Source organism: Pogoniulus pusillus, chromosome 41 (assembly GCF_015220805.1).
Source record: "Pogoniulus pusillus isolate bPogPus1 chromosome 41, bPogPus1.pri, whole genome shotgun sequence".
Lineage (NCBI taxonomy): Eukaryota > Metazoa > Chordata > Aves > Piciformes > Lybiidae > Pogoniulus > Pogoniulus pusillus.
Window position 1 is genome coordinate 191,988 of NC_087304.1, and position 25,652 is coordinate 217,639.

Below are 25,652 nucleotides of genomic sequence, written 5' to 3' on the forward strand. Positions count from 1 at the left end.
GGCTGCTTAAACACCTGCAGGGGTGGCAACTCCAGCACCACCCTGGGCAGCCTGTGCTAATGTTGAGAACCCTTTCAGTGAAGAAATATTTTCTGAGATCTAGCATGAACCTCCCCTGGTGCAGCTTGGAACCATTTCCTCTGATCCTGTCACTTGCCACTAAGAGGCTGCCCCCTCCTTGCTCCAGCCTCCTTCAGGGAGCTGTAGAGAGGTTGCCAGTTATTAGCTGCTGCTTCTTGTGGCTGTAAATAACATAAAAGGGAGTTTCAAAATGACAATCAGGGGAGCCCAAGCTGCATTGGTAACAGGGGAACCGCCTGTCAGCAGCTTGTTACATCACTGCAGAGCAGCTGGTTACTGATGCAGGGCAGGCTGCCAGTGGGATATGGGTGCTGGGTTATGGAAACGTGGGAGCATTACAGGTCGACACTGTGGGCTTGGAATCCTCTGCCCTGACTGACATGCGCCGAGCCCCAGCAAAGATAGCTTGGCAGAAGGGGTGTGCACAGCAGGAAGTTTCACAGCTTGGGCTGGCTCTTGAGCAGGAGCTGGTGCTGGGAATGGCTCTGGGCAGTGAGTTCTCTCAGCCAGCATCAGCCCAGAGCTGGCAGCGGCTCCTCAGGGCACTCCGCTCACTCCCCTCTCCAAGCCTCGGCGTCAGCCAAGCGCAGGTGCCGGCTCCACCGGAGCAGCTGAGCTGGAAGCGGTTGTGAGGCTTCACACCTGCCACTGCGGCGAGAGGCAGCTGGGCACCGCGACCCTGTGCCTCGCTGTGCTCCCGCTGACCCCTGCCTGCCTCTGGGGATACCTCGGAGCCCTCACAGCCTACCGCCGAGCCGGGGCTATTGCAGCCACTTGTGCCGCAGAGCTCCAGGGACGGCAGCTGCCACAGTCGCACCCCCGCTTGGCGCCTCGGCAGCGGGGAGGGCACTGCGGCCGGCTCAGACAGCGCAGCCCGCCGCGGCCCCGGTGCGCTCCGCGGTGCCGCCAGGCCTCGCGGCCGTTGCCATGGCGCCGCTTGCGCCGCTTCCTGTGTGGATTCGAACGGGGGCGGCGCGCGCTCCCGTCGGCCCGCGCGCGGGGGCAGCGGCGGGGGCAGCGTCGCGGAGCTGTCGCCATATTGGGAGCGCTGGGGCCGGCGGAGAGTGACAGGCGGAGGCGGAGCGGAGCCGAGCCGAGCCGGACCGGGCCGGCCGGGTGAGCAGGTAGGAAGGGAGGAAGGGGCGGGCAGGCGGCGGGGTCGCAGTCCGTGCCCGTGGTATAGCGGCGCAGGGCAGGCTGAGGCTGATTCCTGCCCACTGGCGACGCAGGTCTGTGGACTACCGCCGGGACGGGGTGGCGGAGGGCCCCGGTGGGTCAGGCTCGGCTGTGGGGCTGCGGCAGCCGCTTCTCGGCGGAAGTCGGAGGCCGACTACGAGTGCCCCTTACTCTGCGGGTACTGCTGGTGGGACCTGGCCCGAGTGAGGGCCCCGAGGTGCAGCGAGCGGTGTGCAGCGGCCTTAGGGCCTGCACCGTGTCCGGAGCTGAAGGCGGTTGGTGAGCAGTGCTGGCTCCTCGGCTCGGAGCGGACGCGCTCCTCGTAGTGCTTCGCGCTGTTTTCATAGTGTTTTGTGAAACCTGACAGAACAGACCCACGTCTGCAGAAAGCCGGGAGCCGCTGCGCTGGCCTCTGTGCTGAGGACACCTTACCATGGGCTGCGGCGCTGCTACGGCTGCCTTTTGGAGCCGGTGTGCTTCAACGGCTCTCGCATCGTGTGCGTTTGTTACTGGCGGACCCCCGAGGGCGTTGTGAACCAGCAGAAGGCGCTTCACTTGCCGTGGACCGTCTGTTGGGTCAGCATACTCTGAAAGGTGTAATGAGAATCAGCTGCTGCGTCTTCACCGGTGCTCGGTTTGGTTTTGGTCACAATGATAGCATGAATGGTAGCTGAGATGTTTGTGGTGTGAACTCTGGTGCGAAAGAGAGATGTCAAAACCAACAGAAACTTTTATCAGAAGTCACTTGTTTTTGTCTAACACGAGTTGGTGAGATGCCATTGTCTGTCCAGTGAGTTTTGGGGGTCTGAGTGTGCTCAGGATCACAGTGTCTTTTACTAGGTTGTTGACATTGTTCAAATGCAGGTGGCATATGTGTTCAGGGAGTTGCAGGTGGGAGATCTTTAATAGTCCAAAGGAAACATCCTCCAGGTGTGGTGAAAGAGAAGACCTAGGGGAGTCTTTGAAGTGCAGTGAGGTCATCTAGGTCATGTTGAAGTTATCTGTCAAAGGTGTCATAGGCAGTGAATGTGGATGACTCTTCTGGATTTGTACCTCTCTTAAAGCCGTTGTACTCATTTTTTTGGTGAAGTGCTGATTCTTACTGATCATCTCTAATGCTAGCCTAAAGCTTTTCACAGAGCAACTCTTCTGCTGGTAACAACATCTCCTGGTGAGGACTGATTTTAATTCTGTTATTATTTTTAACACAGAAGCAGAACTTTCTGGAGCTGCTGCATTTCTTATGCCATCTTTGTGGGTTCACTAGGGACATAAATGCACCTTCAATAGCTTACATGTTAGGTTGAAGCAGACTTTTGAATTGAATGACTTTTTAAGTAAAGTTCCATGGGCAAGACCAATTGTGAATTTTTAATCTTGGCTTTTAGTGCACTGACTTCTGATACAGTGGACCTTTACCTCTTAGCTATTTGCACTGTATTTTGAGATGTAGGATAATTGGACAGCTGCACTCTGTGAGTTGAAGGGAAGCTAAATGTTACTAAAGGTGGCTTTATGAAAAACTGCCATGCTCAGAGCATGTAAACTACTAAAAAACCTAAACAAAGCCCTGAGGGTTCTGTAAAACGATACAAATTGCACACAGCCTTTCTCTTGTGCTTTCTTCTATTCCTAAGTCTTCTTTGAGGCTTAACATGCTTGTGTGGCAAAACACCATCCCTGTATCCCGAGGGTTCTTGACTCCATGCTTCTTTCTTAAATAGTTTGCTGCATGCAGAATAAATAAGTGAATGTCTTCTAGGTAATCACCAAAAAGGATGCCATAATAGCTGGTTGGTGAGCAGCTGAAAGCAGCTGTCTAGTGAATTGTCCAAACTGTGTGTGAGCAGTTACCAGGAGGTAGCAGTGCCTTCAGCTTACTCAGCCAGCTAGCTCTGTGTAGCCCCATGGCTGCCTGGAGCTCGCCTCTCCTATCAGGGGGTGAGGCTGTCGAGAGAGAGCCTCTGGGGTTTTGGTTGCTCCCTCTGCTTTCTAAGTCGGGAAGGCACCCAGGTGGATCAGTTGGGCACAGGTCACCACGTGGGCTGAAGTGAAATCTCAAAGGAGAATGTGGTGAGCTGGTGTCTGCCCCTCTTCAAGTAGTACATTGAGGGAATTGTACACAGCTCTTTCCCCAGCGCAGGTATTGTCCTCTGCCCAAGTGCAGAGAAAGGCACAGCCAGCAGGAGCCTGCCATCACATCTGGGGGAGCAGCAGAGTAAATAGGAGTTGCAGAACTCATTCAGCACTTGGTATTTCTCAAACATGATCTGCCAGAGCTGAACCTGATCCTTAGCTCAGCCTTCAGAGCTTTAATCAAGCCTTTCTAACAGCCAGAAAGGAAGCAATGTTCAAGTGCTGTCTAACCAGGTACTGCAGCTCTAAAACTGAGGGTGTTTTTTCTGCTGTCTCTATTACTTTCATAATCAATGAACCTCTTGTTAGACTTCCTGTCAGTCAGATGCAGAGATTGCCTAGTGATCCACCAGCAGGAGGTGTCATAGAGGCGACCCCTCACCGAGCAAGGCATTCTGTGCATTTCCCAGTGTGTGGCTGGCTGCACTATTGGTTTGGATTCCCTGGAAGCAGGCATGGCCCTCTTGCCTATGGAGCAGCATGGTGAAAGGATGAAATAATTGCAACCTGCTAGCAATAACAAGGGGTCTGATGGTGATGATTTTCTGATAAATCTCCTGCTGAGCGATTTGGGAAAAACATCTCTGCTGAGGGCAGTGGTGGTGTCTGGGCATCACCCATGTGAAAAAGGCATCAGTAGCAGTGGTCTTGGTAGACTTCCTGGTGTCTGCTCTGGTGAGGACATATATCTTAGAGCAACTACTTTGTGTGTGAAAATCCTGGTGAAGAACTTCAGGGCTTATAACGGTGTAGTGAGATTTATCAGTGGAGGAAGGGGTGTTTAGTTTATTTAAGGCCCTTCTAGAGACAGATTTAATGTTTCCCAAAGGTGTTAAGAACCCAGAGGTTTCACTTGTGTGTGTGAAAATCTGTGCTATACCTTTGTTGTGAATGCTTTGTCCTGGGCTCATGCAAGCTTCTTGCAGCACTCTGTGGATTGAGTACCCTAAACAGGTGCTGTTGCCCAGTGATTTGCTCAAAGTTCCTCTGTCCTCTTGGCAGGACTGTACACTGCTTTAGAAAGGCAGATGCAAAACCTTAGATGAGCTTCAAAAGCTGACTGGGAGGGCTGTGGGAATTCTTGCAGCTTATTGTGAACACAGGTAGAGGTGCAGTGAGTTGCAGGTCACCTACAATCTGAGTATAGATTGGGCCCTTGACTGTGAAGAAGGAGTAATACTTTTCTGACACTAGAGGTGAAAGGAGGCACAGATGGCTGTGCACACCATTTGTGTTCTAAGCTTAGTATGGAATTGCAGCATCTTGAGCTTCTACATTACTCTTAGGAGCAAGGAGGCTGAGTGAGGTGAAAACAATGTCTTTGATACATGCTTTTCAAATCAAACTTGAATTCAGTTTGTACCTGTTGTTGGTCACCTTAAAACATTGGCATGCTCAAAGTAGAGGCATTCTGGAGATGTTCTGACACTAGTGAACCTGTAAGGGGATATACAGGCTCCCTGATCAGGAGGTGCTTGTTTGCAAGATGCTTCGGAAAGGCAGTAGGATGGTTGTTGCAGTAACACAGTGTTGTCATCTTCTTGGTGGAGTATTGAATCTCTCTGCAGCTTTCAAGCACAATGTGAAGGTCTTGTCTGTCACTGTAGCACTGAAGTAATTTTGTTGTTGCTGTGAGTGTGGTCTTTGTGCACTGCCTAGTTGTGACCAATCTTCTGGAATGAGTGCAAGGCTGCAAGATTTATGAGTGCAAGACCACAAGGTTTATATTTTGGTTTGATACAGACCTTTATTTGCTTCTGCTGTGTGAGGGCTACAGTTGTAAATGGTTAGGTTTATAAATGCTCTTGACACTACTCTCCTACTAAATCATTGGATAAGAAGTTTTGTACTTCTAGTTTTAAAGAGGTAAACGTTGTCAAAGCTTATATGAGGCTCCAGCTTTTGTACTGCTGCTGTTTTGGAAATGCTGCTTACTGAGGAGGGTTGGTTGTTTGACATGATGTGTAAACTCTCTTCACTGGGTTAAATGAGGACAAACTCCAGCTCAGGTTGGCCAGGTACAGACTATCCTGATCCTTGTCCATGCCTGCATGGTCTCTGTGAAACCAGCTTTAGTGTTCTGAATGTGTTTGTAGTAGGCTTGACTATTACATAGCAAACATGCTATGGTTTATTTTTGGGGATGATATTTTGTGGGGTTTTTTTGTTTGTTTTGTTTTTTCCTTGCAGCTTATTCAAAAGTCTGGGAAAGAGACTATAAAATTGGAAATAATTTTACAGACACAAGGTACAGTTTCTTCCCCTAGGGGGTTATCAAGGCCTGGAACAGGCTGCCCAGGGCAGTGGTGAAGTCCCCATCCCTAGAGGGGACATGGTGCTGAGGAACATGATTCAGTGATGACCTGACAGCGCTGAGTTAGTGTTTGGATTGGATGATCTTAAAGATCTGTTCCACCAAAAAAACCCCAAACCACTGGAAATACTCTTAAAGTACTCCAGGCTGAAGTGCAGGTCCTTAGTGTTTGGGGTTTGTTTTTTTGTCATCTCAGTGAGCCAAACCAGTGCATGCTGTGTGGTTGGGCAAGGGCTGGAGCTGGCACAGAGGAGGTGCATGGCTGGGAGGGATAGATGCATCACCGTTTCTGAGGTCTCTAACTTGTAGATTTGCAAGTGTTGCCTGGTAATGGATTCTAGGGAAATCACTGGAAAATTAAAACTGACATCTGGGGTTGAGTTCAAATCCTGCTGCTCATGACTGACAGGACTAAGTACTTGTTTATTCCATCCTTTTCCCCTTAGTAAATTATGGGGTTCTTCCTGGGAGCTTGTAAATATTCAGCACCTGAATAATTATATGTTTTTACCTCAAAACATGTACCATTAAGTACAGGCTCAAAGAGAAGGCAATGTCTCAGGGTAAGCTCTTGCTAACTCTACATTTTGGAGCTGTTTGAGGCTTACTAGTAAATACTCCCCAAACAACCTTTTTTTGGCTTGAGATGCTTCAAAATAAAGCATTGATAATATGAATTGTATTTGGATTACTAAGGCATCCTCCAACCCTTTGACCCTGTCTGAATTTGGAAATTACTTCATCTTTTTGTGTTTAAAATTTCTCCTTCCTTCAATGTTCTCAAGTCTCTCACAAACGCATATCCTGTTTAACACACAGCCAATTCCCTTCCAGTTTTAAGAAGGGCACAAAGGATTTCTGGAAGAAAAAAAGAGTCAGGGATTTGTCTAATGCTTGCTTTGCGCAGGGGAGGCCACATCTTGGATTGACAGAGCCAAGAGAGCCAACACAGCCCATCTGTGTTACCCCAGCTTTGGTGTTTGCTGAAAAATCTACATAGGTTCCTGCCTCCCAGACAAGAGATGAACAATTGTACAAAATAACTGTGTTCATTTCCCTGCCAACCCTGGCATTCCACATCCTGAGTTATTAAAAACAGATCCATACCAAGGAAAACAAAACAACCCCAACAAAAACAACCCAAAACACTTAAATATTTGAATACGTATTGGTTGGGTCCATAAAAAGAACAAAAGCACTTGTTCAGCACCATAGCTTTGCCTAGAAGCTTTGTTTTGGAAGTGAGCTGTGATAAACCCCAGCCAGTTCAAACACAGGACATCCCATGCATGAAGAGAATAAAGTTAATCAGAACACAAACTCTGTCTCAGGAATCAAAAGCACTCCTCCAAACCTCACCTTTTTTCTCCAAGCATAAAGTATGTAATTAGTAACAAAATGGCGTTTAAAAGGCAGCTGTAACATCTGCAGCTCCTCCAGAGTTTTTTTTCTTCAGCTCAAACAGAATTTAGGCTTTGCCATAAGGACTGGGAGCGTGTAAACTTACTTCTTGCTTGCTTCAGAGGAAAAGGAAACCTCACCCACTTCCCACAGATGAAGTTAGAGTTACCAAATGTAGAGATTCTGACTTCTCTTTGGGCTGTGTTTAATGACAGAAGTGAGGTGGTAGAAAGCAGCCCTGAGGAAAAGAACTTAGGGGTGCTGCTGAGCAGCTGGACATGAGCTGGCAGTGTGAGCCTGCAGCCCAGAAGGCCAAGGGCAGCCTGGGCTGCATCTAGAGCAGCATGGCCAGAGATGGAGAGAAGGGGTCCTGCCCCTCTGCTATGTTATCTGATACCTTACCTGGAGTACTGCATCCAGGTCTGGAGCCCTCGATACAGGAGGGACATGGACCTGATGGAATGGGTGCAAAGGAGGCCACGAAAATGATCAGGAGACTGGACAATCACTGCTATGAGGACAGACTAAGGGAGCTGGGGCTGTTCAGCCTGGGGAAGAGAAGGTGCCACAGAGACCTAACAGTGATCTGCCAATACCTGAAGGGGCTGCAAGAAGGCTGCAGAGAGACTGTGTGAAAAGGCTTGCAGGGACAGGACGAGGGCAATGGCTTCAAACTAGAGCAGATTGAGATTGGATGTGAGGAACAAGTTCTGAACTAGGAGGCTGCTGGAACACTGGAACAGATTGCCAAGGGAGGTGGTTGTGGCCCCATCCCTGGAGATCATAGAATCAAACAGGTTGGAAGAGACCTCCAAGCTCATCCAGTCCAACCTAGCACCTGGCCCTGTCCAGTCAAATAGACCATGGCACTAAGTGCCTCACCCAGTCTTTTTTTTTTTTAACACCTCCAGGGATGGTGACTCCACCACCTCCCTGGGCAGCCCATTCCAATGCCAATCACTCTCTCTGGCAACAGCTTCCTCTTGACATCCAGCCTAGACCTCCCCCAGCACAACTTGAGGCTGTATCCCCTTGTTGTGTTGCTGGTTGCCTGGGAGAAGAGACCAACCCCCACCTGGCTACAACCTCCCTTCAGGTAGTTGTAGACAGCAATGAGATCACTCCTGAGCCTCCTCTTCTCCAGGCTACACAACCCCAGCTCCCTCAGCCTCTCCTCAGAGGGCTGTGCTCCAGGCTTCTCACCAACTTCATTGTCCTTCTCTGGACATGTTCCAGCACCTCAGCATCTCTCTTGAATTGAGGAGGCCAGAACTGGACACAGATGTTCAAGGTCAGGTTTGACAGGGCTTTGAAAGACCTGATCTGGGGGAGGATGTCCCTACTGAGTGCTGAGGGGTTGGACTGGATGAGCTTTGGAGGTCCCTTCCAACCCAAATCATTCTATGACAAGTTCTGAGGTAAAATCATGTACTTATTCAGGTGCTGGTTCTTTATTGCTGACTTGTGCCTGTGCAGCCTCTTCTGTTGTTCCCACTTGATGTTGTATTTCTGATTAGAAGTTGTAGTTGACATTTGTACAGATGGGAACTCAAATAACAACCTATGAAAACAAATGTGTTTGATATCCAGAATTCACATTCCTGTGCAGCTGGATCTAGACCTCTCCCAAATGCTGTACTGAGCCATTTTGGAGGATGCTTCATGTTCCCCAGCTGACCCTTGTGCAAGTCCTGCAATCTGGTATCTCTTCTTCCTGGTGCTAACCCCTCTGCCTCCCAGACAAAAAGGAAGTGAGGTGTTTATTGAAATGCTTGGTTTGAGAGATCCTGTGAGCCTCTAAAATCTGGTAGCTCGTGAGTACATAAGGTTGGCAATGAGTAAATTACGAGAGGAAGAAGTGTGTTTGAGTTGGTGTGGTGGTTTGGGTGTTACCCACCCTCCACACACACACTCTGGAAATCACCTGGACTAGACTCAGCCAGCTCTGGAAATTTGAATGAAGCTTAGATTTACAGCATAGCACAATATACAAGCAGATATTTACAGTATATACAGTTATAGACAGAAATATACAAGGTAAAAGGTAATACAGAAACACAACAGCCCTCCCAGAAACCTGAGTCTTCAGGAGGGGCTCCCAACTGCCCTTCTACCTTCTCACACCCCTCTGCCTTACTCCAGATATTGCCTTGTTCCCCAGGGAAGAATGGAGGGTTGGTCAGGAAGCAAGTAGATTAATCAGAGAGATGGAAGGTGAGGTTAGAGAGAAATGCATCCCACAGCCCAGACAAAGAGTGACTCCCTTGTCTGTGTTTGGATTCTTGTTCTTATACATTTCAGCAAGCCTATGAGTGAAGTAGACATGACCATTGTTTCTCTTTCACAGCCTGTGATCTAATCCTTATCACCAAAACATTCTAGCTAGCTTGAAACTAGCACAGCTGGGGTGCACTGAGTTTTGTGGTTTGTTTTTTTAACCTCCATTGTTAGTAACATCACAGACTTCTCAGTCATAATGGTGCCATCTCTGAGTATTTACTGAATTTTGTGGAGGCTGATTACTGTTAAATTTGGTAGCTCTGCTTCTGAAACTTTGCCTCTGAAAGAGCATATGTGAGAATTCTACTAAATTAAAAATGCTTGGGAGAGGAGGTGGCAGAAACCCGTTGGTGTTATCTCTTTCAGGAATAGTCCTGTAAAAGTGTTGGCATGCTTAATGGAAGGAAGAAAAGGCCTCTTCTGTATTTCAGTGTTTGTAAGAAGATCAGGTCTCAGCACTGACAGTGTCACAGTGATGGGGGTGAGAAGGGACCTCTGGATGTCATCTAGTCCAGCCCCACCTAGAGAAGGTTGCACAGGATGGCATCTGGGCATTTGGTATGGCTCCAGAGATGGAGACTTGCCTCTCTGTGCAGCCTGTTCCAGTGCTCCGCAACCTCAAAATCAAGAAGTTCCTCATTTCAGTGTTTAGGTTTGTGCCTGTTCCCTCTTGTCCTGTCATGGGCACCACTGGAAAAAGCCTGGTACCATCCTCTTGACACCTTCCCTGTAACTACTGATAAGCATTGATAGGATCCTCCCTCAGCCTTTGCTTCTCCAAGCTAAAAAGCCCCAAGTGTCTCAGCCTTCCTCATCAGACAGATATTCCAGTCTCCTAATCATCTTTGAAGCCCTTTGCTGCACCCTCTCAAGTAGTTCTCTGTCCTTGAACTGGGAAGCCTAGAACTGGACACGGTACTGCACATAGGGCAGAGTGGAGGAGGAGGGCTTCCATCAGCCTGTTCACCACACTCTTCCTGATGCATCCCAGGATACCATTTGTCTCCTCGGTCACAAGGGCACATTGCTGCCTTGCGGTCACCCTGGTGTACGCTAGGAGTCCCAGGTCTTCTTCTGCAGAGCTGCTTTATAGCAGGTCAGATCCAACATGTACTGATCCATGGATTTATTGCTCCCCAGGGGCAGGACCCTCACTTGTCCTTGTTGAACATATGGTCAACACTCTGCTCAGCTCTCCAGCCTGTCCAGGTGTTGTGGGTTGGATTTGGACCCCAACAAATTGGAATTTACCCCCTGGTGTAAATTGTCAAAACAAACTCGGGAGTGAAATGAAGGTTATATTTACAAGGATGGACTGAAATCTAGAAGTATAAAATGCAATGAATATGTACAGAATATATTTACATACACTTACAATTAAGAATCGATAGAAGGATCTGCCTATACCAATTCATACTCCCTGGACAAGGAAACAAACAAATAGCTCTTTCCCCTCCCACCCCCAATGCTTTGTACAAGAGAACAAGAAAGAGAAAGCCTCACTGCTCCTTAGCCATAACAAGCATCTCAGCTAAGCAAAAGCAGCAGCCAGTGTGGAGGAGAGAGAATAGTTTGTGCCTGAGAGGCTGTCAGCCACACCTCCCAATTTTGTGTCATCAACAAACTGGTTGAAAGTCAACTCTGTCCCTTCATCCAGGTTGTTGATGAAGATGTTGAACAGGATTGGACCCAGTACTGGCCCCGTGATCACCACGTGTTACAGGCCTCCAAGTACACTCTGCCACTGACTGCAAGCCTCTAAGTTCTGTCCTGCAGCCAGTTCTCCACCCATCCGGTCTGCACTTCTAGCCCATGCTTCCTGAGGATGCTGTGGGAGGAGGTGTCCAAAGCCTTGCTGCAGTGAAGCCAGACACCATCCACTGCCCTCCCCTCTCCTATCCATCCCATCATGCCCTTGCAGAGGGCAGTCACAGTAGTCAGATGTGGCTTCCGCTTGGCCAATCTGTGCTGACTAATGCTTGGATATAAAGGGAATTAACTCTGATAGATCAGAGATGTCCACAGCCCAGAGTCCCTGTGCTTTGTCTTGCTTTCAAGCTAATTTAATGGAGCAGTGTAACAATCTCCTCTCCCTGGGTTACAGCAGTGCTGCTGTACCCTTCCTGGCTCAGTGCCTTGCCTCCAGTTTCTGGTGGTGAGGGCTGGGTAGGCTTCCTGTTCTTGGATGCAAACCCTGCCATAGCAAAGCTCACCCACAGCTGGAGGAGGTGGAAGGTATTTTGCAGCAGCGTAGGTTGTCTCTGCACAGCTTTCTCACAACACAGCAGGTGGTGCAGTTGCCTCCCGGATTTTGCCACAAGTTTGTGTCTCGAGGCAAATGATTTGTGCAGCTGGGCCTCTGGCCAGGTGTTGTAAATGTTTATGCAGCAACAGCCAATTAAATCTCTTTGCATTCTGCACAGCTTCTGCATGCCTGACTGTTGTTTTGTGTGCTGTGTGTGTTAGGTTCCACCTTTCCTTTTGGAGATGTTCATCCTGGGTTGAAAGGCCACCTTGGCTGGGTTCTTCTGATGTTGGTATTTTTCTGCCAAGACAAGCTGTATGCAAACGTGAGGGGTGCATGAAGTGAGGAGGTTGGACAATACCAGTGCCGGTCTTGGCTCTGAAAGGCAGAGGAGGGCTGTGACTACATATCCTGACAGAAGCATTAGCTACTTGATCAGCCCAATCTAGACTATGAAGCAGTCCTGTCATCTAATCCTAGAGTTGTAGGATGTTAGGGGTTGGATGGGACCTCAAAAGCTCATCCAGTCCAACCTCTCTGCCAAAGCAGCGTCATCCAGGACAGGTGACACAGGAGCACAGGCAGATAGGTCTTGAATGTCTCCAGAGGAGACTCCACAATCTCTCTGGGCAGCCAGCTCCAGCACCCTCACAGCAAAGTTTTCTATCATGTTGAGGTGGCACTTTCTGGGTTCCAGTTTGTGTCCGTTGTCCCTTGTCCTATCACAGGGCACCATTGGAAAGAACCTGGTCCCTTCTTCTTGACACCCACCCTACAGATATTGATCAGATCCTCTCTCTGCCTTCTCTTCTCCAGACTCGCTAGCCCCAGGACTCTCATCTTTTCCACATCACACAGATGTTCCAGGCCTCCATTGGACTCTTCTCAGTATCTCTCTTGAACTGGACGGTATAGAATTGGAGATGGTATTCCAGATACGGTCTCACCAGGGCAGAGGAGAGTGGGAGGAGAACCTCCCTTGGCTTGCTGGCTACATTCCTCTTAATGCCCCCCAGGATGCCATTGGCCTTCTTGGCCACACAGGCACATTGCTATCCCACAGAGAACTTACTGCCCACCAGCCCTGTCCAAAGACATGTACTGGAGAGATGCTTAATGTAATTTACAGCCTGCACAGCCAAGAGCAAGCTCAGTTTCTTCTGGCCAGGAGGAATGTTGGGCTCAGCTTGGACATCAGATATTGAACACTGACTCCAGGGCTGTCTGGTTCCTCCAGTGTTCCTGCTCTGTGTGGGACTGAAAGCTTGTAGGTACCTTTAGCATGGCTGAAGGTGACCCAACTGCCCTCAGACATTGCCTGCGGAGCCTCTGGCCTGGGCTGGGGTTTTCCCAGGCCCGTGTCCTGAAGGCTTGCTAAAGTGTGCTGCTGCAAGTTGTGTGCACAGGCTGATTTCCAGCACCCCAGTCTGTTCTGTTGTGGTAGGTGCCTGCTTAGGTCTGTCAGACACAAAATACTGGTTGCGTTTTGTGTGGGTTGACAGCCAAGGGTAGCTGCACAGACGAACACTGCAGTTGGCAGCCCTGTGCTGCACCATACCAGGCTGAGTCGCTGCTCTGGACAGAAAATCTCTGATTTGTACAACAGGCTTAGGGAATTCTGAAAAGGCTACTTCCACAGAATGACACGTATCATACTTTGGTGTTTTCTTCCCTGTCTGCTGCAGGAGATTACATACTGACTGGACTTCATGACCGTAAATTCCTGAGCCTGCTGAGCTCCCTTCTTCCCACCATGGACCAGGATTACGAGAGACGTTTGCTGCGCCAAATCAACATCCAGAACGAGAACACAATGCCCTGTGTAAGTACAGCCGGGCCCTGCTGAATGCCTTAGACTAGCCAGTTGTCTATCCTGCCTGTGACTGTTTTCACTTGAGCTTTTGAAGGATATGGGACCTCTTTGCAGCAAGGCTTAGTCTTTTCTTTGTCTGTGAGCTGGTTCCTGAGTTGTTGAAGGAATAACCAAATAACTTGAATTCAGAACTTTTGAATATATGAAGTCACATCAGGAAATGACAGAAACTAATTAAGATGATTATTCTTTTCTTTTTGGTACCTTAGTGATGTCTTTTTTACTAAATAATCTCAGCATGTGGAACATAAAAACTTCCCCAGGAACCAACCAAACCAACTGTAGGGCATGACAAGATAAAGTAAGGCCAGTGGAGGCCACCAAGTTGGTCAGGAGGCTGGAGCATATATTCTGAGGCCTGTATTGCTCACGCTGGAGGAAATGAGGCTCAGATGGGATGAAATTGTTGCTTTCAGCTGCCTGCTGTGTGGTTATGGGGAAAATGGAGTTAGACTCTCTTCCAAGACACTCAGTGGAAGGATCGGAGGCAAAGGATGCAAGCTGCAACAGGGGGAATTCCAGTTAGATACTAGGAAAAGTGTTTGCAGTGAGGTTATCCAAACACAGCAACAGGGAACTTGTCCTTGGAGATGCTGAAAACTCATCTGGATGAGGCTGTGACCTTCAGTGTAACTTTGAGAGGAGCCCTGTTCTCAGCAGGGGTCCTTTCCAACATAAATTATTCCATGAAAAAGAATCTGACTGCAGTTGAGGAATCTGCTGCTTGCCCTGCAAGCAGCCTGTCCTGCTGCAGCCTTCCACACATGTGCTGCAACAATATCATCTTGAGGAGGATAAAAGTTCCCATGACAGCTGGACTCTGACACTTACCTTATTGTCTTAGGGGATAAACTAATGCTTTCCTCTACTACTTATGTGTCTTCAGCTTTGGCAAGACCTGGTTGATGTGTTTTAGACCGTTGCTGTGATCAAAACCTGGTTTTGTCTGCACCTTTAATTCAGGTAGCAGAAATGAGAAGAACCCTGACGCCTTCCAATTCTCCCATGTCTTCTCCTAGTAAGCATGGTGATAGATTCATTCCTTCAAGAGCTGGGGCCAACTGGAGCATCAACTTCCACAGAATAAATGTGAGTTTTGCTCCCTTCTCCTACAACTCAGTCTTGAAACTGAGGAAATTGTGCTCTTTGTTCTGGTTGACATAATTGCTCTGCTTATCCTCAGCACTCTGGTCTTCTGCTTCTCCAGATGAGTTCCTCTGAATGCATGTCTGCTGTCAGGCTGCCTCTGTGGTCCAGGAGGCTACGTTGGTATTTTACCATGTCTCTTGAGGTGTCTGTATGGTGACAGCTTGTTTCTCCCTCTTAGGAAAATGAAAAATCACCAAGTCAAAACAGAAAAGCAAAGGATGCTACATCGGACAATGGCAAAGGTGAGACCACCTCCCTACTACCCCTACAGCTTTTATTTCAAGCTGCTGATGAGTTTGGAAATCAAGTAACACTTCTGTGTTTGTGGAAGAGTCATGCTGCTGGTTGAGGAGACACCCATGTTACAGGAGCAAATCCCAGGTCAGGAGCCTTTTGTCAAGTCTCTGGAAAGCAAGAGGCTGTTTGTGCTCCTGTATCTGCTGTGTCATGGAAGCACTTCCCTGGTGGAAGCTTGCTGCTAATCTTGGTTCCAGACTAGGGCCTAAGAGTTATTAAGAGGCCCTGTAAATGTGTAATCCAGGTCACACCTTGCAGAGCTCTTGCCTCATTGCTGGTTTGGCTTCACAGATGGCCTTGCTTACTCTGCCTTGCTGAAGAATGAACTCCTGGGAGCAGGCATTGAGAAAGTGCAAGACCCACAGACAGAAGACAGGAGGCTGCAGCCATCCACCCCAGAGAAGAAGTCTCTCTTCACTGTAAGTTGCTTGATGTGCATTCAACTCAGTGGAGGCTGCACCTGTTGCCTCACAGGGACTCTTCTGCCAAGCTGCTTGTGCAGGCTGAGGTGGTGCTGTGGCTTGGCTAAGCTGTTGGCAGTAAAATTTGGTGGCTTGTAGAGAGAGCAGCATCTGCAGCAAACTACTTCCTGTGCTAGCAGGGAGACAGAATTGGAAGCAAAGTTTTAGGGAGAATGTGACAAATGACCAAATTGAGGGCTTGGACTTCAGTGGAAATGAAGGTTTTTATAGAACTGGAAAATCTGTGTGTGGGCATTGGAGTTAGCTCAGCATTGGGCACCCTTAGGCCTTGCTGGGGTTCTCCCTCTGTGTTGTCTTTCCGCAGTACTCGCTCAGCACGAAACGCTCCAGTCCAGATGATGGCAATGAAGTCTCACCCTATTCCCTGTCTCCTGTCAGCAACAAAAGGTAATACTGATCCACCACAGACTGCCTGAAGGGAGGGATTGGAACAGGATTCAGTGAGGTTCTCTAGGGCTTCTTTCTAAGGCACCCAAAAGTACAGTGCAAATAGGTTATTGGATATCTGGGGAGACAATCAGTAGGGACAGTCAGGTTCTAAGAACTGAAGAATTTCTGCAGGTACCCAGCCTGCTGAGGTCATGTCCTGGCCAATTTTCAGTTGACCTTTTTACTGTGTAGCTGCTTTATGAGACCCAGTTCCTTCCAGTCTTACCTGCTGGAAAGAATTTTACAACCTCTTTGTGCATTTCTATAGAACTAAAGATAGACTTCAAGAGTGGCTGTGTCTGGCTCTGCCACCTCCTGTTGTGTTTACCTCTGTTTTTTATGAACAGTCAGAAGCTGCTGAGATCCCCTCGGAAACCAACTCGGAAAATTTCAAAGATTCCTTTCAAAGTGCTGGATGCTCCAGAGCTGCAGGACGACTTCTACCTGAACCTAGTGGACTGGTCCTCTCTTAATGTCCTCAGCGTTGGCCTTGGGACTTGTGTTTATCTCTGGAGTGCTTGTACCAGCCAGGTGTGTGGCTGTCAGTGTCTGAAAATGGAAGCTCCTGTTGCTGTAGGCCTTCTCCAGCCATGGGACATGTTGTGTGAGGGATTCAGCGCTTGCAGAGCTCTGTCCCGAGCTAGGCAGAGGTTTAAGAGGCACCTGATGGTGTTCTGCAACAGTAACAGCAGTTTGTGATTCCCTTCTGTCCTGCTCTCCAGGTGACCCGTCTGTGTGACCTGTCTGTGGAAGGAGATTCAGTGACATCTGTGGGCTGGTCAGAACGGGTCAGTGGAACGTTGTTAGCAGGGACAGCTGAGAGGCTGTGGGTCAGACATGTCCTTCCAGCCTCACAGCCCTTCCTCACAGCTTTGCACTTCTGGACTATTTTCCCTTATTTCCCCAAATTCCCTGTGTGCATCACAAATCAAAGGAGTTTTCCTGACTGCTGAATAAGAGGGGATAGAGAGCAATCTTTTGTATCTTGAGGTTCTCAAGGCATTTGGTAAGAGGTGTGGGAGGGAGAAGGAGCCCATTTGCTTCTCCAGCTCCTGGCAATAAGATGTTATTGTAAATATTAATCATTCAGCCAGGTTGCTTGGCCCTAGCAGTGAAAATCCAAGCTGGAGGAGGTCTGGATGATCAGTTCCTCTCAAGTCTGTTCCTCAGCTTTATAGCTTTTCTTTTATGTCTGTGTTTCTTTACTGGCTTTGTCCAATTGTGTTTTTTAATTTGTCTAGGGGAACTTGGTAGCTGTTGGCACTCACAAGGGCTTTGTACAGATCTGGGATGCAGCTGCGGGAAAAAAGCTCTCCATGCTCGAGGGGCACACAGCCAGAGTTGGTAAGGAGGTGGGAGGCAGAGGTCTCACATGACTTGTTTCTTTATGATTGGTCTTCTTCCTTGTAAGTGAGGGATCTGCTTGAGCTAGCAGAGCTCAGAAGACACTGGAATTGGCCTCTGCCCCCTGCTGTGTGTTGAGCAGTTTTCAAATTATTCTAGTCTAGAAGTTGTGATGTTCTGCTCTCAGGGGTGATGGTGTGAGACTTGGTGTGGCCCTGGGCAGCCTGGTCTAGTTGGAGGTGTCCCTGCTTGCTGCAGAGATGTCAGACAGGATTGCCTTTGAGGGTCCCTGTGCAGTCTGTGAATCTGTGCCTCTTTGTGAGGCTTGCTTGCGACATCTCTGCGCTGCCACAGGCTTCCGGTTTCAGCCCCACAGGCAGCTGCCTTATTCTGTGGGGGTTTGGATTTTGTGCTCAGAGGTGTTGTGAGTCTGAACACTGGAGTGAGATTTGAGAAGTCAAAGCATCTCTGGGGTTGTGTTTCTGTGCCACTCTGCATGGTGGCATAGGGTTATTGATGCCTTGGCTGAGCCTGTGCAGGCTCTGCACTTGGTGTCCCAGGGAGGTCCTTGGTGCTAACTTTTTATTGCAGCTTGTCATCTTTATTAGCTTTTTTTAATTCTGGCAAATGTGGGGGCTATATTCTGCCAACCTGCTCCTGCAGGGGTCCCACAACATATTCTTCTGCTCTGCCTGTGTTCCAGGTGCCTTGGCATGGAATGCAGACCAGCTGTCCTCTGGGAGTCGTGACAGGATGATCCTTCAGAGGGACATCCGCACTCCTCCCCTGCAGTCTGAGCGGCGGCTCCAAGGCCACAGACAGGAGGTCTGTGGGCTCAAGTGGTCAACTGACCACCAGCTCTTGGCCTCTGGAGGAAATGATAATAAGGTATAGTACTTCCAAGGAGTCACGTGAGGCTCAGCGTTGCTCATGCAGAAATGTCAGACCTCCTTCCTTTAAGGATGTTTGGCCTCTCTGAAGGGGGCTTTTGTCTCAGCTGCTGGACTCCCACGCTTCTGCTCAGTCTCCTCTCTCTAATAAAATTAAAAAGGCAAATTTAATTGTGCTTCTGTATTTGGATAATTCTGTAGCTTGACTAATGGGTTTGGGTTCAACAGATCTCCTGTGAAGCTCTGCTTCATGACTTTCTTTAGGTAGCATTTAGTCACGTTTTTTGCAGTAATGTTTACATATGCAGAAGGCAACGGAGCTGTCTGAGCTCTGATACCTGTAGTGCAGGCTTGTAGTTCACTGAGCACCATATGGAAGAAGCATCTGTAATGGAAAACCAGTGGGCAGAGCCCTTTGGAGAGGGTTGCTAGGTAGTGAGTTTGTTCAGTGTCTATGTGACCACATCATTGTGCTCAGCACCTCCTGCTCAGACACCTTCTCAGGAGTTTGAGCTTAATTTCTAAACGAGTTCTGAAACAGCACAGCCATAAAGACAAAGAGCTCCAGTTCATGTGCAGTGGCACTGTGTCTTTGGCTCTGTAAGCTTGCTTTAAGGGTTGTTAGCTTTCTTGTGGCCCAACTCCTCAGATGAGTGTCATGGTAGGGTGGCACTGGCTTTGGGCAGAGCTATGGGAAATCATCCTGTTACCCAGCTGCCCCCATCAGCCTCAGTGCAACATCACAGCTCATGGGTGCTGCAGATCTGTGACTGCAGCACAGGTTTGACCCTCTCTTTTCTTTCTGACAGCTCCTTGTCTGGAATCATTCCAGCCTGAGCCCTGTCCAACAGTACACAGAGCACCTTGCAGCAGTGAAGGCCATTGCCTGGTCTCCACACCAGCACGGGCTGCTGGCCTCTGGTGGTGGCACTGCCGACCGCTGCATCCGCTTCTGGAACACACTGACGGGGCAGCCGCTGCAGTGCATTGACACTGGCTCGCAGGTCTGCAACCTGGCCTGGTCCAAGCATGCCAACGAGCTTGTAAGTTTCCCCCCTGCATGTCCTGCTGCTGAGCTGGCTTGTGGTGGGCAGTGTTGATGCTCTTTCCCTCCCCTCTCAGGTGAGTACCCACGGCTACTCGCAGAACCAGATCCTGGTCTGGAAGTACCCCTCGCTGACTCAAGTGGCCAAGCTAACAGGGCACTCCTATCGAGTCCTCTACCTGGTAAGCCATGGCCACGTGTCTGACAACTCTGCAGCTGCCTGCCTGCCTGAGACAGACCCAAACGGCAGTGCCAGTGGCACTCTGAGCTGCCTGCAGCCTGGCTCTGCAGGCAATGAGAAATGCTCTGTCTGGTTTCCTTGCCTGTAAGGGATGCTTTGACTTGCTGCTATGGAAATGTGAGGCTTTGGTAATGAAGAGCAGAGCCTGCCAAGCCTTCCCTGAGGAAGTACAAGCAGCTCATCTCCCTGAACACTTGCACGACTTCTCCTTGCTGACTGCCAGCAGGGGAAGAATTGGATGCTTTCAGTCCTCCTAATTTATCATCAAAATGCTTGGTGTGGTTAATCCACTTCCATCTTGTAGTTGCTTTTTCAGCTCCATGGGGCTTTCAGCAGATTCATGCAGGAATGGTGAGTGTGCTGATGCTGTCCTGAGGCAGATTCCAGCGCAGGTGACTAACAGCTGGCAAATGCTGGTGGCATCCACGTTCTGCCTTAACACCTATTTCTAATCTGGGGAGGAACAGCCTCAATTACAGAGGGCTTGGATTTCTTAACACAAGAATCCCTTTTATGGGAATTCCACCCCATTGTTCCTCAGATGCTTAAGTGCTCAAACTGACACCTACTGAGACTGGATAAGGCATATGAAAGCAGAGGGTAGTTGTTGAATTTCTCACAAGGAGAGCTGATTCTCTGCATTCTCATGGAGATTTTCAACCTCACAAATAAGAGATGATGCTGAAGGTTGCTCTTTCTTGGTTTTTAGGCAATGTCCCCTGATGGGGAGGCCATAGTGACAGGAGCTGGAGATGAGACCTTGCGCTTCTGGAACGTCTTCAGCAAAACTCGCTCCACGAAGGTGAGGCTGTGCTGTGGGGCTGGCTGCAGCTGTGTCCTTGGCAGTTGAGTTCAGGCCAGGTTTGCTCTGCTCTGCCCTCTTGCTTCTGATCTCTTTACCGTATCCCAACCAAGTGGGGGAGTTGTAGTCGCAAGGCAAGACAAAAGCTTGCCTCAGTACCCAAGGCAGTGTTCACAGAACATCCTTCTCCTGGTTCTTACAAGGACCTGGTTCTTACAGACTGCTGCACACAGCAGCATTCCAGGAAGCTCACTCTGACCCCACCACCTTCCCTACCAGCACACTGCTGTGAGCTGCCCCACTTCTCCAAGGGCATTATCCCCCAGCCCCTAGCAGCTGCTTAAAGTGATAGCTTCGGTGGAAACAGCATCGTGGATGCTGCCACTTACAACTTGTCAGCACTGTAAGTGAGTTGTGCCAGATGCTCAGAGCTGTTCTAGATGTCTGGCAGAGAGTGGTAAAGAGATCTTGGGGAATGAGCTGCAGAGAGCTGCTCCTGTTTGGTGCTGGCTGTTCCTCTGGTTTCCAGTGGCCCTGGAGTACAGCTTCATGCAGAGGTGCGGCAACAGGATACCTGAGTGCTGTGCTGCTTGTTATCAGTTAGAAAACACCATGGGAATGTTTATGGTGTTGGACTTTGGTGTGCTCAAAGGTGCCCTGAGCTAGAGAGACCTCACCAGAGCAGCAGGGTTGAGTTGCTGGGTGTTTTAAATAAAACAGCAACACTAACCCAACCAAGGCCACCTCAACCAAAATGCTAAACCCCACAGAAGCAGAGGGTGCAGCATTGGGCACAGCACTCAGCACCTCCTTTGTCTTTCCTTGCCAGGAGTCTGTGTCCGTTCTCAACCTCTTCACCAGGATACGATAAGCCCCAGGTGCTGTGACCTAGGAGACTGCAGCCTGCTGCCATACCAGGATCAAACCACTACCTTGGTGTGCTTGGAACCCCAACCAGCCAGCAGGGGAGGGAGTGCCTGTGGGACTGGAAGATGGACCCCAGAGATGCTCATTAAATATGTGCTTGTGAACCATGCTAGGCGGTGTTTGGGATGCAGCTGGGGAGGGAAGGGAACTGCCAAAGGTCTCTGGATTCATCCTTCATGAAGGACCAAGGGGTCCAGCAGAAAGGTCAAACCAGCACCCTGCACCCGCAACCTCTTCTTGTGGACTGGCACAAACATGTCTGACGTGGACCACCCTGGCTGAACCAAGGCCCTTCCAGCTGCTGTGTTGTCCCTTCTTGGGAGAGATGGGACTATCCATGCCTCTGCCCTGACAGGTTTGATGTGCTGCTCTGGCATACTCTGGCTTTGGATGGACATTTGGAAGGTAGGAGCCAGCCAGACTTGTTCAATACAACTGGTGCAAGGAGGCTAGACTCCAGGGTGGGCATTAGCCTCTGCTCTTTTAAGGGCATTGTTTCTGGCCTGGCATCCCTATTACACAGAGGAACTGGAGAGCTGCCTTTTTTTTATTATTCTCCAAATAGGTGCTGCAGTGCTTCCTGCAGTGCTCAGCAGACAGCTGGAGTCTGGCATGCTGGACAGCTGCCTTCAGACAAACCATTTTGGGCTCTAAACTCTGGAGGAAACTTGAGGCGGCTCAGTCTCTGAGAAGCATCTTCATAAGGTTCTGAAATTGCTCTTGCATGTCCTGAGCCCATCCTTGTAGTTAAGAGAGGAAAACCAATGGCTTTAAACCAAGCAGAAACCAAACAAACCAACGAGTACCACGCCTGTGCAGCATCCTTCGGTGCCATTTGTGGCTGCTGCTTGCTCTGTAGTCTTCTGAGGACAAAAGCAGCTGAGATGTGTTCGTGAAACCAAACAACTCCTGTGGATTTTTTTTTTTTTTTCGGAAGGAGCGTAGCACCTGCTGGCTGGCAGGGGGGCAGTGCCCTCTGGGCACGTTCTGTCTCTTAAAGCAGGCAGGAAATGCTGCTTTTTAGTGTCGCACCTCCAGGTCAAGGCCAGGGAGCTGGTGTTGGGTTTGCTGTTTTGAAGTCGTGGGGGAGGAGAGTGCTGGGAGCCTGTGGGAGGAGTGCCGCGGGCGGGGCCGCAGAGCACTCTTCTGCATGTGTTGCTGTTAAAGAAGCTGCTGAGCTTGCAGCCTCTTCCTGCCTCACTCTGTGCTTGTGCCAATGCTCTGTCCACCGTGTACCCGGCTCCTGCTCACCCCATGCCCTCTCCAGTATGCTGGGGTGCCAGTGCTGTTGTTTTCTCCTGTGTGGATTTCCCTGGCTCTGTATATAGACCTTGCCCTGCTCTCTGTGGGTTGCACAGGCAACGCTGCTCTCTTTTTTGTTGCTTTTTGTTTCTCTCTTTCCCTGGAAGCAGACTGAGGGGTGGTGGTAGGAATAGCGTTGCCTCTGCCCAGTGCCACTGGTATCCTTAGGGTGAGCTGGTAAGCTGCCGGGAGGCTGGTGTGGAAAAGGGCGGTGAGCTACCCTGCAGTGCACTGCAGCCTTGACCACTTGTGCCTGCCTCAGGCCCTTGGTGCTGCCTCTGCATGTTTGAAGGCACTTCTAAGGAGCTGGCACACCAGGAGCTCACTGCTGCTTAGCAGCCTGGCTCCTTGAGTCCCACAGCTGAGACTGGCAGCTGCAGTGTCCCCTTGCAGCCTCACTTGCCTCCAAGCTGTGGTTTCAGGGTAACTCCTGACCCAGCTCCTTTCACTGCAGATCTTGGGGTGGGAGCACAGGGTTTGGTTTAAAAGTCATTTGCTGGGCTCCCAGACCCTGTCTTGCTGCTTGTGACATTCATTGGCACTGTGACACTTCATCATGTGTCAGGACAACCACAGAGCACTGAGAGGTAAGTTGGCACACAAGGTTTGAAGTCACAGCTGCCTGACCTGTGTGACGTTGCCCTGGTGAGCAGCAGAGCAGTGGCAGCGGTTGCGGTCAGGTGGAGGTGGTGGGTAGCTGTTGCTGTGGATTTGTGTCTCATGCCCAGGCTCTGAGGCTGTTGCTTTCTCCTCTGGGAGAAATCAGACGGTTAGCATAGGGGTGCACAGCAGGCCTCAGCCGTGGGGTGATCACACACTGATTTGTGTCTGTTCTGGAGCAGGAGGAGGGAGTGAGGCAGCCCAGTCAGAACACGAGGTGACAGGGCTTGAGCACAGCCCTGCTGGACCTCCCCACAGGACTACCGAGGTACAGAGCTGCCTTTGCCTCTCACCAGGGGCCCTGGGAGCTGCTGGGGCAGTGGCAGTGCTGCCTAGGAACGTGCCCTGTGCTGCATCCCAGTGCTCCCTGCACTGCTAGCATCCAGCTGCACTCCAGGGTGTGATGGAAAGGGATAGCTCCTCACTGCCCAGTCCTTCATTGGCACCAAGGGCTTTCACAAACCACATCTCTGTTTTCTTCCTTGGGAGCTGCCTTGGGACTGGGTTGGCTCATTGTGACTTCTCTCATCATGCTTGGCAGGGAGGACCAAGTGATTGCCAGGCCACAGCTGTTCTGCATCTGAGCACATTGGTTGACAGTGAGCTGTTCTGATTGCCTTAGCTGTGAGCGGGGCACAGGCTCCTTCCCCCATCCTGCTTGCAGCTGCCAGGGCAGGAGTGGCAGTCCCAGAAGTCGTCTCTGCAGGTGCCGCACTGCAGGAGGGTGTGGGCACACTGAGCAGTCTGATGCTGGCCAGAGGGCATCACCTGGGGAAAAGGGCAAAGCTCAGGGCAGCTTCAGGCTGTGTGCACTGAACCCTGAGGGCTGAGCAGGCCCTCCAGAGTCTGTGATTAACGTCTGCGACGTGTGGCATTGTTCTGTGTAAGGCATCATGTGGGAAGGAATTCCAGAGAGCATTGCAATCTGACTGGCATTAAACAAGTTGTGAATTGATGTTTGTTGAGCTTGGTGGCTGCTCTTCGGGTTTCCACAGTGAGGTCAGGATGCAGCAAGTCCTTTGGCACTCTGGAGCTGCCCTCACAACAGCTTTGGAGGCTACAGCGTCCCTGCAGCAGTAACAGCTGCTGGTTCAGGAGGTGCCAGCTCTCCACACAGGCCTGGCCTGTGGTTTATTGCTGCCTCCTGCCCATTCCTGTTTGCTTTCCTGCTGCTGGAAAATCAGGGAGGTCCAGGCCCTGCCTTCCCTGCCCTGCCCCTCTTCTCGCCAGGGTTGGGAGGGATCAAAAGTGCCTCTCCCTGGTGCAGGCACCGGGTGTGGGGCAGTTGCTAGGTGCCAGTTCCATCATTGTTTGTTCCTGAATGGCTGCAGTGAGGCCGTGGGCAGTGCTAGGCATGCAGTCTGGACCCTGGGTCCTGCAGAGCACCCTCGAGACAGAGGCTCCACTGCCCCTATACAGGTGGGACCCTTGTCTGGGGAGGGAGAAAGCCCTGCCCTGGCAGCTAGAGCCCTCTGCATTGCCTGTGCCTTCGTTTCCGTGAGGTAAAGGGAGAGCTGCCAGTGGGGAATCTGCTGGGGAGCGATTGCGGCAGCTCTTCTGCTGCCCTTGCTGGCTTAGTTCCCACCAGCTGAGGGCATCCCTACCCCTCTCCCCAGCCCCATTAGACCCTGCTGCCTTAAGGCCATCCTGCCCTGCCCCGCCCCGCCCCTTGTTAGCTGTGTCCTTGCCCTGCTTGGGGTGTGCTGGGGCAGGCAGGCAGCCCTGACAGCTCTCCCCCATCCCCAGTGACCAGTATATAAAGCTGTGGGGGCCACGACAGGCCCCCCTGCTGAAGCAGGCTGTGCGAAGGAAGACCACCCCCCTGGGCTGGGGTGCTGTGGGGCAGAGCTGGCCCGGAGGGCTGAGCGGCAGGAACGAGCAGGCAGAGCAGCCCTGGTACAGCCTCACCTCCGGCAGCGCCCGCAGCTGCTGGCAGCGGGAACCCCTGCCCTCAGGTATGCAGCTGAGCTGGGGGTCTGGGGTGGGAGAGGCTGGGGCTGGGTAGGGCGGCACAGGGAGCTGGGAGGAGAAAATAGTGGGGCGAGGACCCACCAGTGCCGCGGTTTCCCTAGTCTGGGGGTGGAGGGGCCAGCCCCAAGGACCCTCAACCACATCAGGATGCAATGAGCTGAAGAGCTTTGGGGCGGGAGGAGCCCCCGGTGGGGTACAGGGCTTGCTGTGCTCCATCCCCAGCTCTGCTCCTCACCCTCAGCTTATGCCCAGCACCTGAAGGAGGTGGCCTGGTGGGACCCCATCGTCCCTGCTGTGTACCTGAGACCTTGCACCCGCTGGGGGTCCATCCTCTGGCAGGAGAAACTTATCTCGGGGAAGGAGTACGGTAAGAGCTGGGGGCCTGGCTGCCTGCAGGGCCCTGCGCCCCCCAGCAGCATCCCTCTCACATTCTCGTCCCCTGCTTTCTAGTTGCCACCCGTAGCCAGAGCCCCCAGGCGCTGGAAGGCAGCTCAGGGTACGTCCCCCTGCTCTCCTTGTGCCGCCCCCACCTCACCACCCGGGACATCAGCACTTGGGGCCGCCTCCACCACCAGCCCTCCACCCGCCAGTAAATGCTCACGGTTCC

General features: G+C 50.7%; 2 protein-coding genes across 4 annotated transcripts; both read left to right on the top strand.

Annotated features, from left to right (window-relative positions):
- The first annotated feature begins 1,088 nt into the window (after positions 1–1,088).
- FZR1 (fizzy and cell division cycle 20 related 1) lies at positions 1,089–24,029 on the top strand. Of its 3 annotated transcripts, none has more exons than XM_064175383.1 (14): positions 1,089–1,205; positions 13,319–13,455; positions 14,470–14,595; positions 14,834–14,897; positions 15,244–15,371; positions 15,739–15,821; positions 16,211–16,394; positions 16,586–16,651; positions 17,105–17,207; positions 17,911–18,095; positions 18,907–19,140; positions 19,220–19,324; positions 20,093–20,185; positions 21,015–24,029. In XM_064175383.1, the coding sequence occupies exons 2-14, from the start codon at positions 13,387–13,389 to the stop codon at positions 21,054–21,056; spliced, it is 1,482 nt and encodes a 493-aa protein (XP_064031453.1). In that variant the 5' UTR covers positions 1,089–1,205; positions 13,319–13,386; the 3' UTR covers positions 21,057–24,029. The 3 variants fall into 3 exon arrangements, with proteins under 3 accessions (XP_064031453.1, XP_064031455.1, XP_064031456.1); XM_064175385.1 differs by having other exon boundaries at positions 1,091–1,197; XM_064175386.1 differs by lacking the exon at positions 1,089–1,205 and adding an exon at positions 1,286–1,310.
- On the top strand, positions 22,971–25,652 carry TEKTIP1 (tektin bundle interacting protein 1). Its single transcript, XM_064174830.1, has 5 exons — positions 22,971–23,001; positions 23,697–23,800; positions 24,804–25,029; positions 25,287–25,412; positions 25,496–25,652. Exons 1-5 carry the CDS (start codon positions 22,971–22,973, stop codon positions 25,636–25,638), a joined length of 630 nt encoding a protein of 209 aa, XP_064030900.1. The 3' UTR covers positions 25,639–25,652.

Bases quoted from the DNA above. Each gene is read 5' to 3' on its own strand.
- TEKTIP1 (XM_064174830.1), top strand. From the start codon at position 22,971: ATGTGTCAGGACAACCACAGAGCACTGAGAG. The intron at 23,801-24,803 runs GTGGGCACACTG...CAGCCCTGACAG, and splicing joins GTGCCGCACTGCAGGAGGGT to CTCTCCCCCATCCCCAGTGA. The intron at 25,030-25,286 runs GTATGCAGCTGA...CCTCACCCTCAG, and splicing joins GCGGGAACCCCTGCCCTCAG to CTTATGCCCAGCACCTGAAG.
- FZR1 (XM_064175383.1), top strand. From the start codon at position 13,387: ATGGACCAGGATTACGAGAGACGTTTGCTGCGCCAAATCAACATCCAG. The intron at 13,456-14,469 runs GTAAGTACAGCC...CCTTTAATTCAG, and splicing joins ACGAGAACACAATGCCCTGT to GTAGCAGAAATGAGAAGAAC. The intron at 19,141-19,219 runs GTAAGTTTCCCC...CTCCCCTCTCAG, and splicing joins CCAAGCATGCCAACGAGCTT to GTGAGTACCCACGGCTACTC.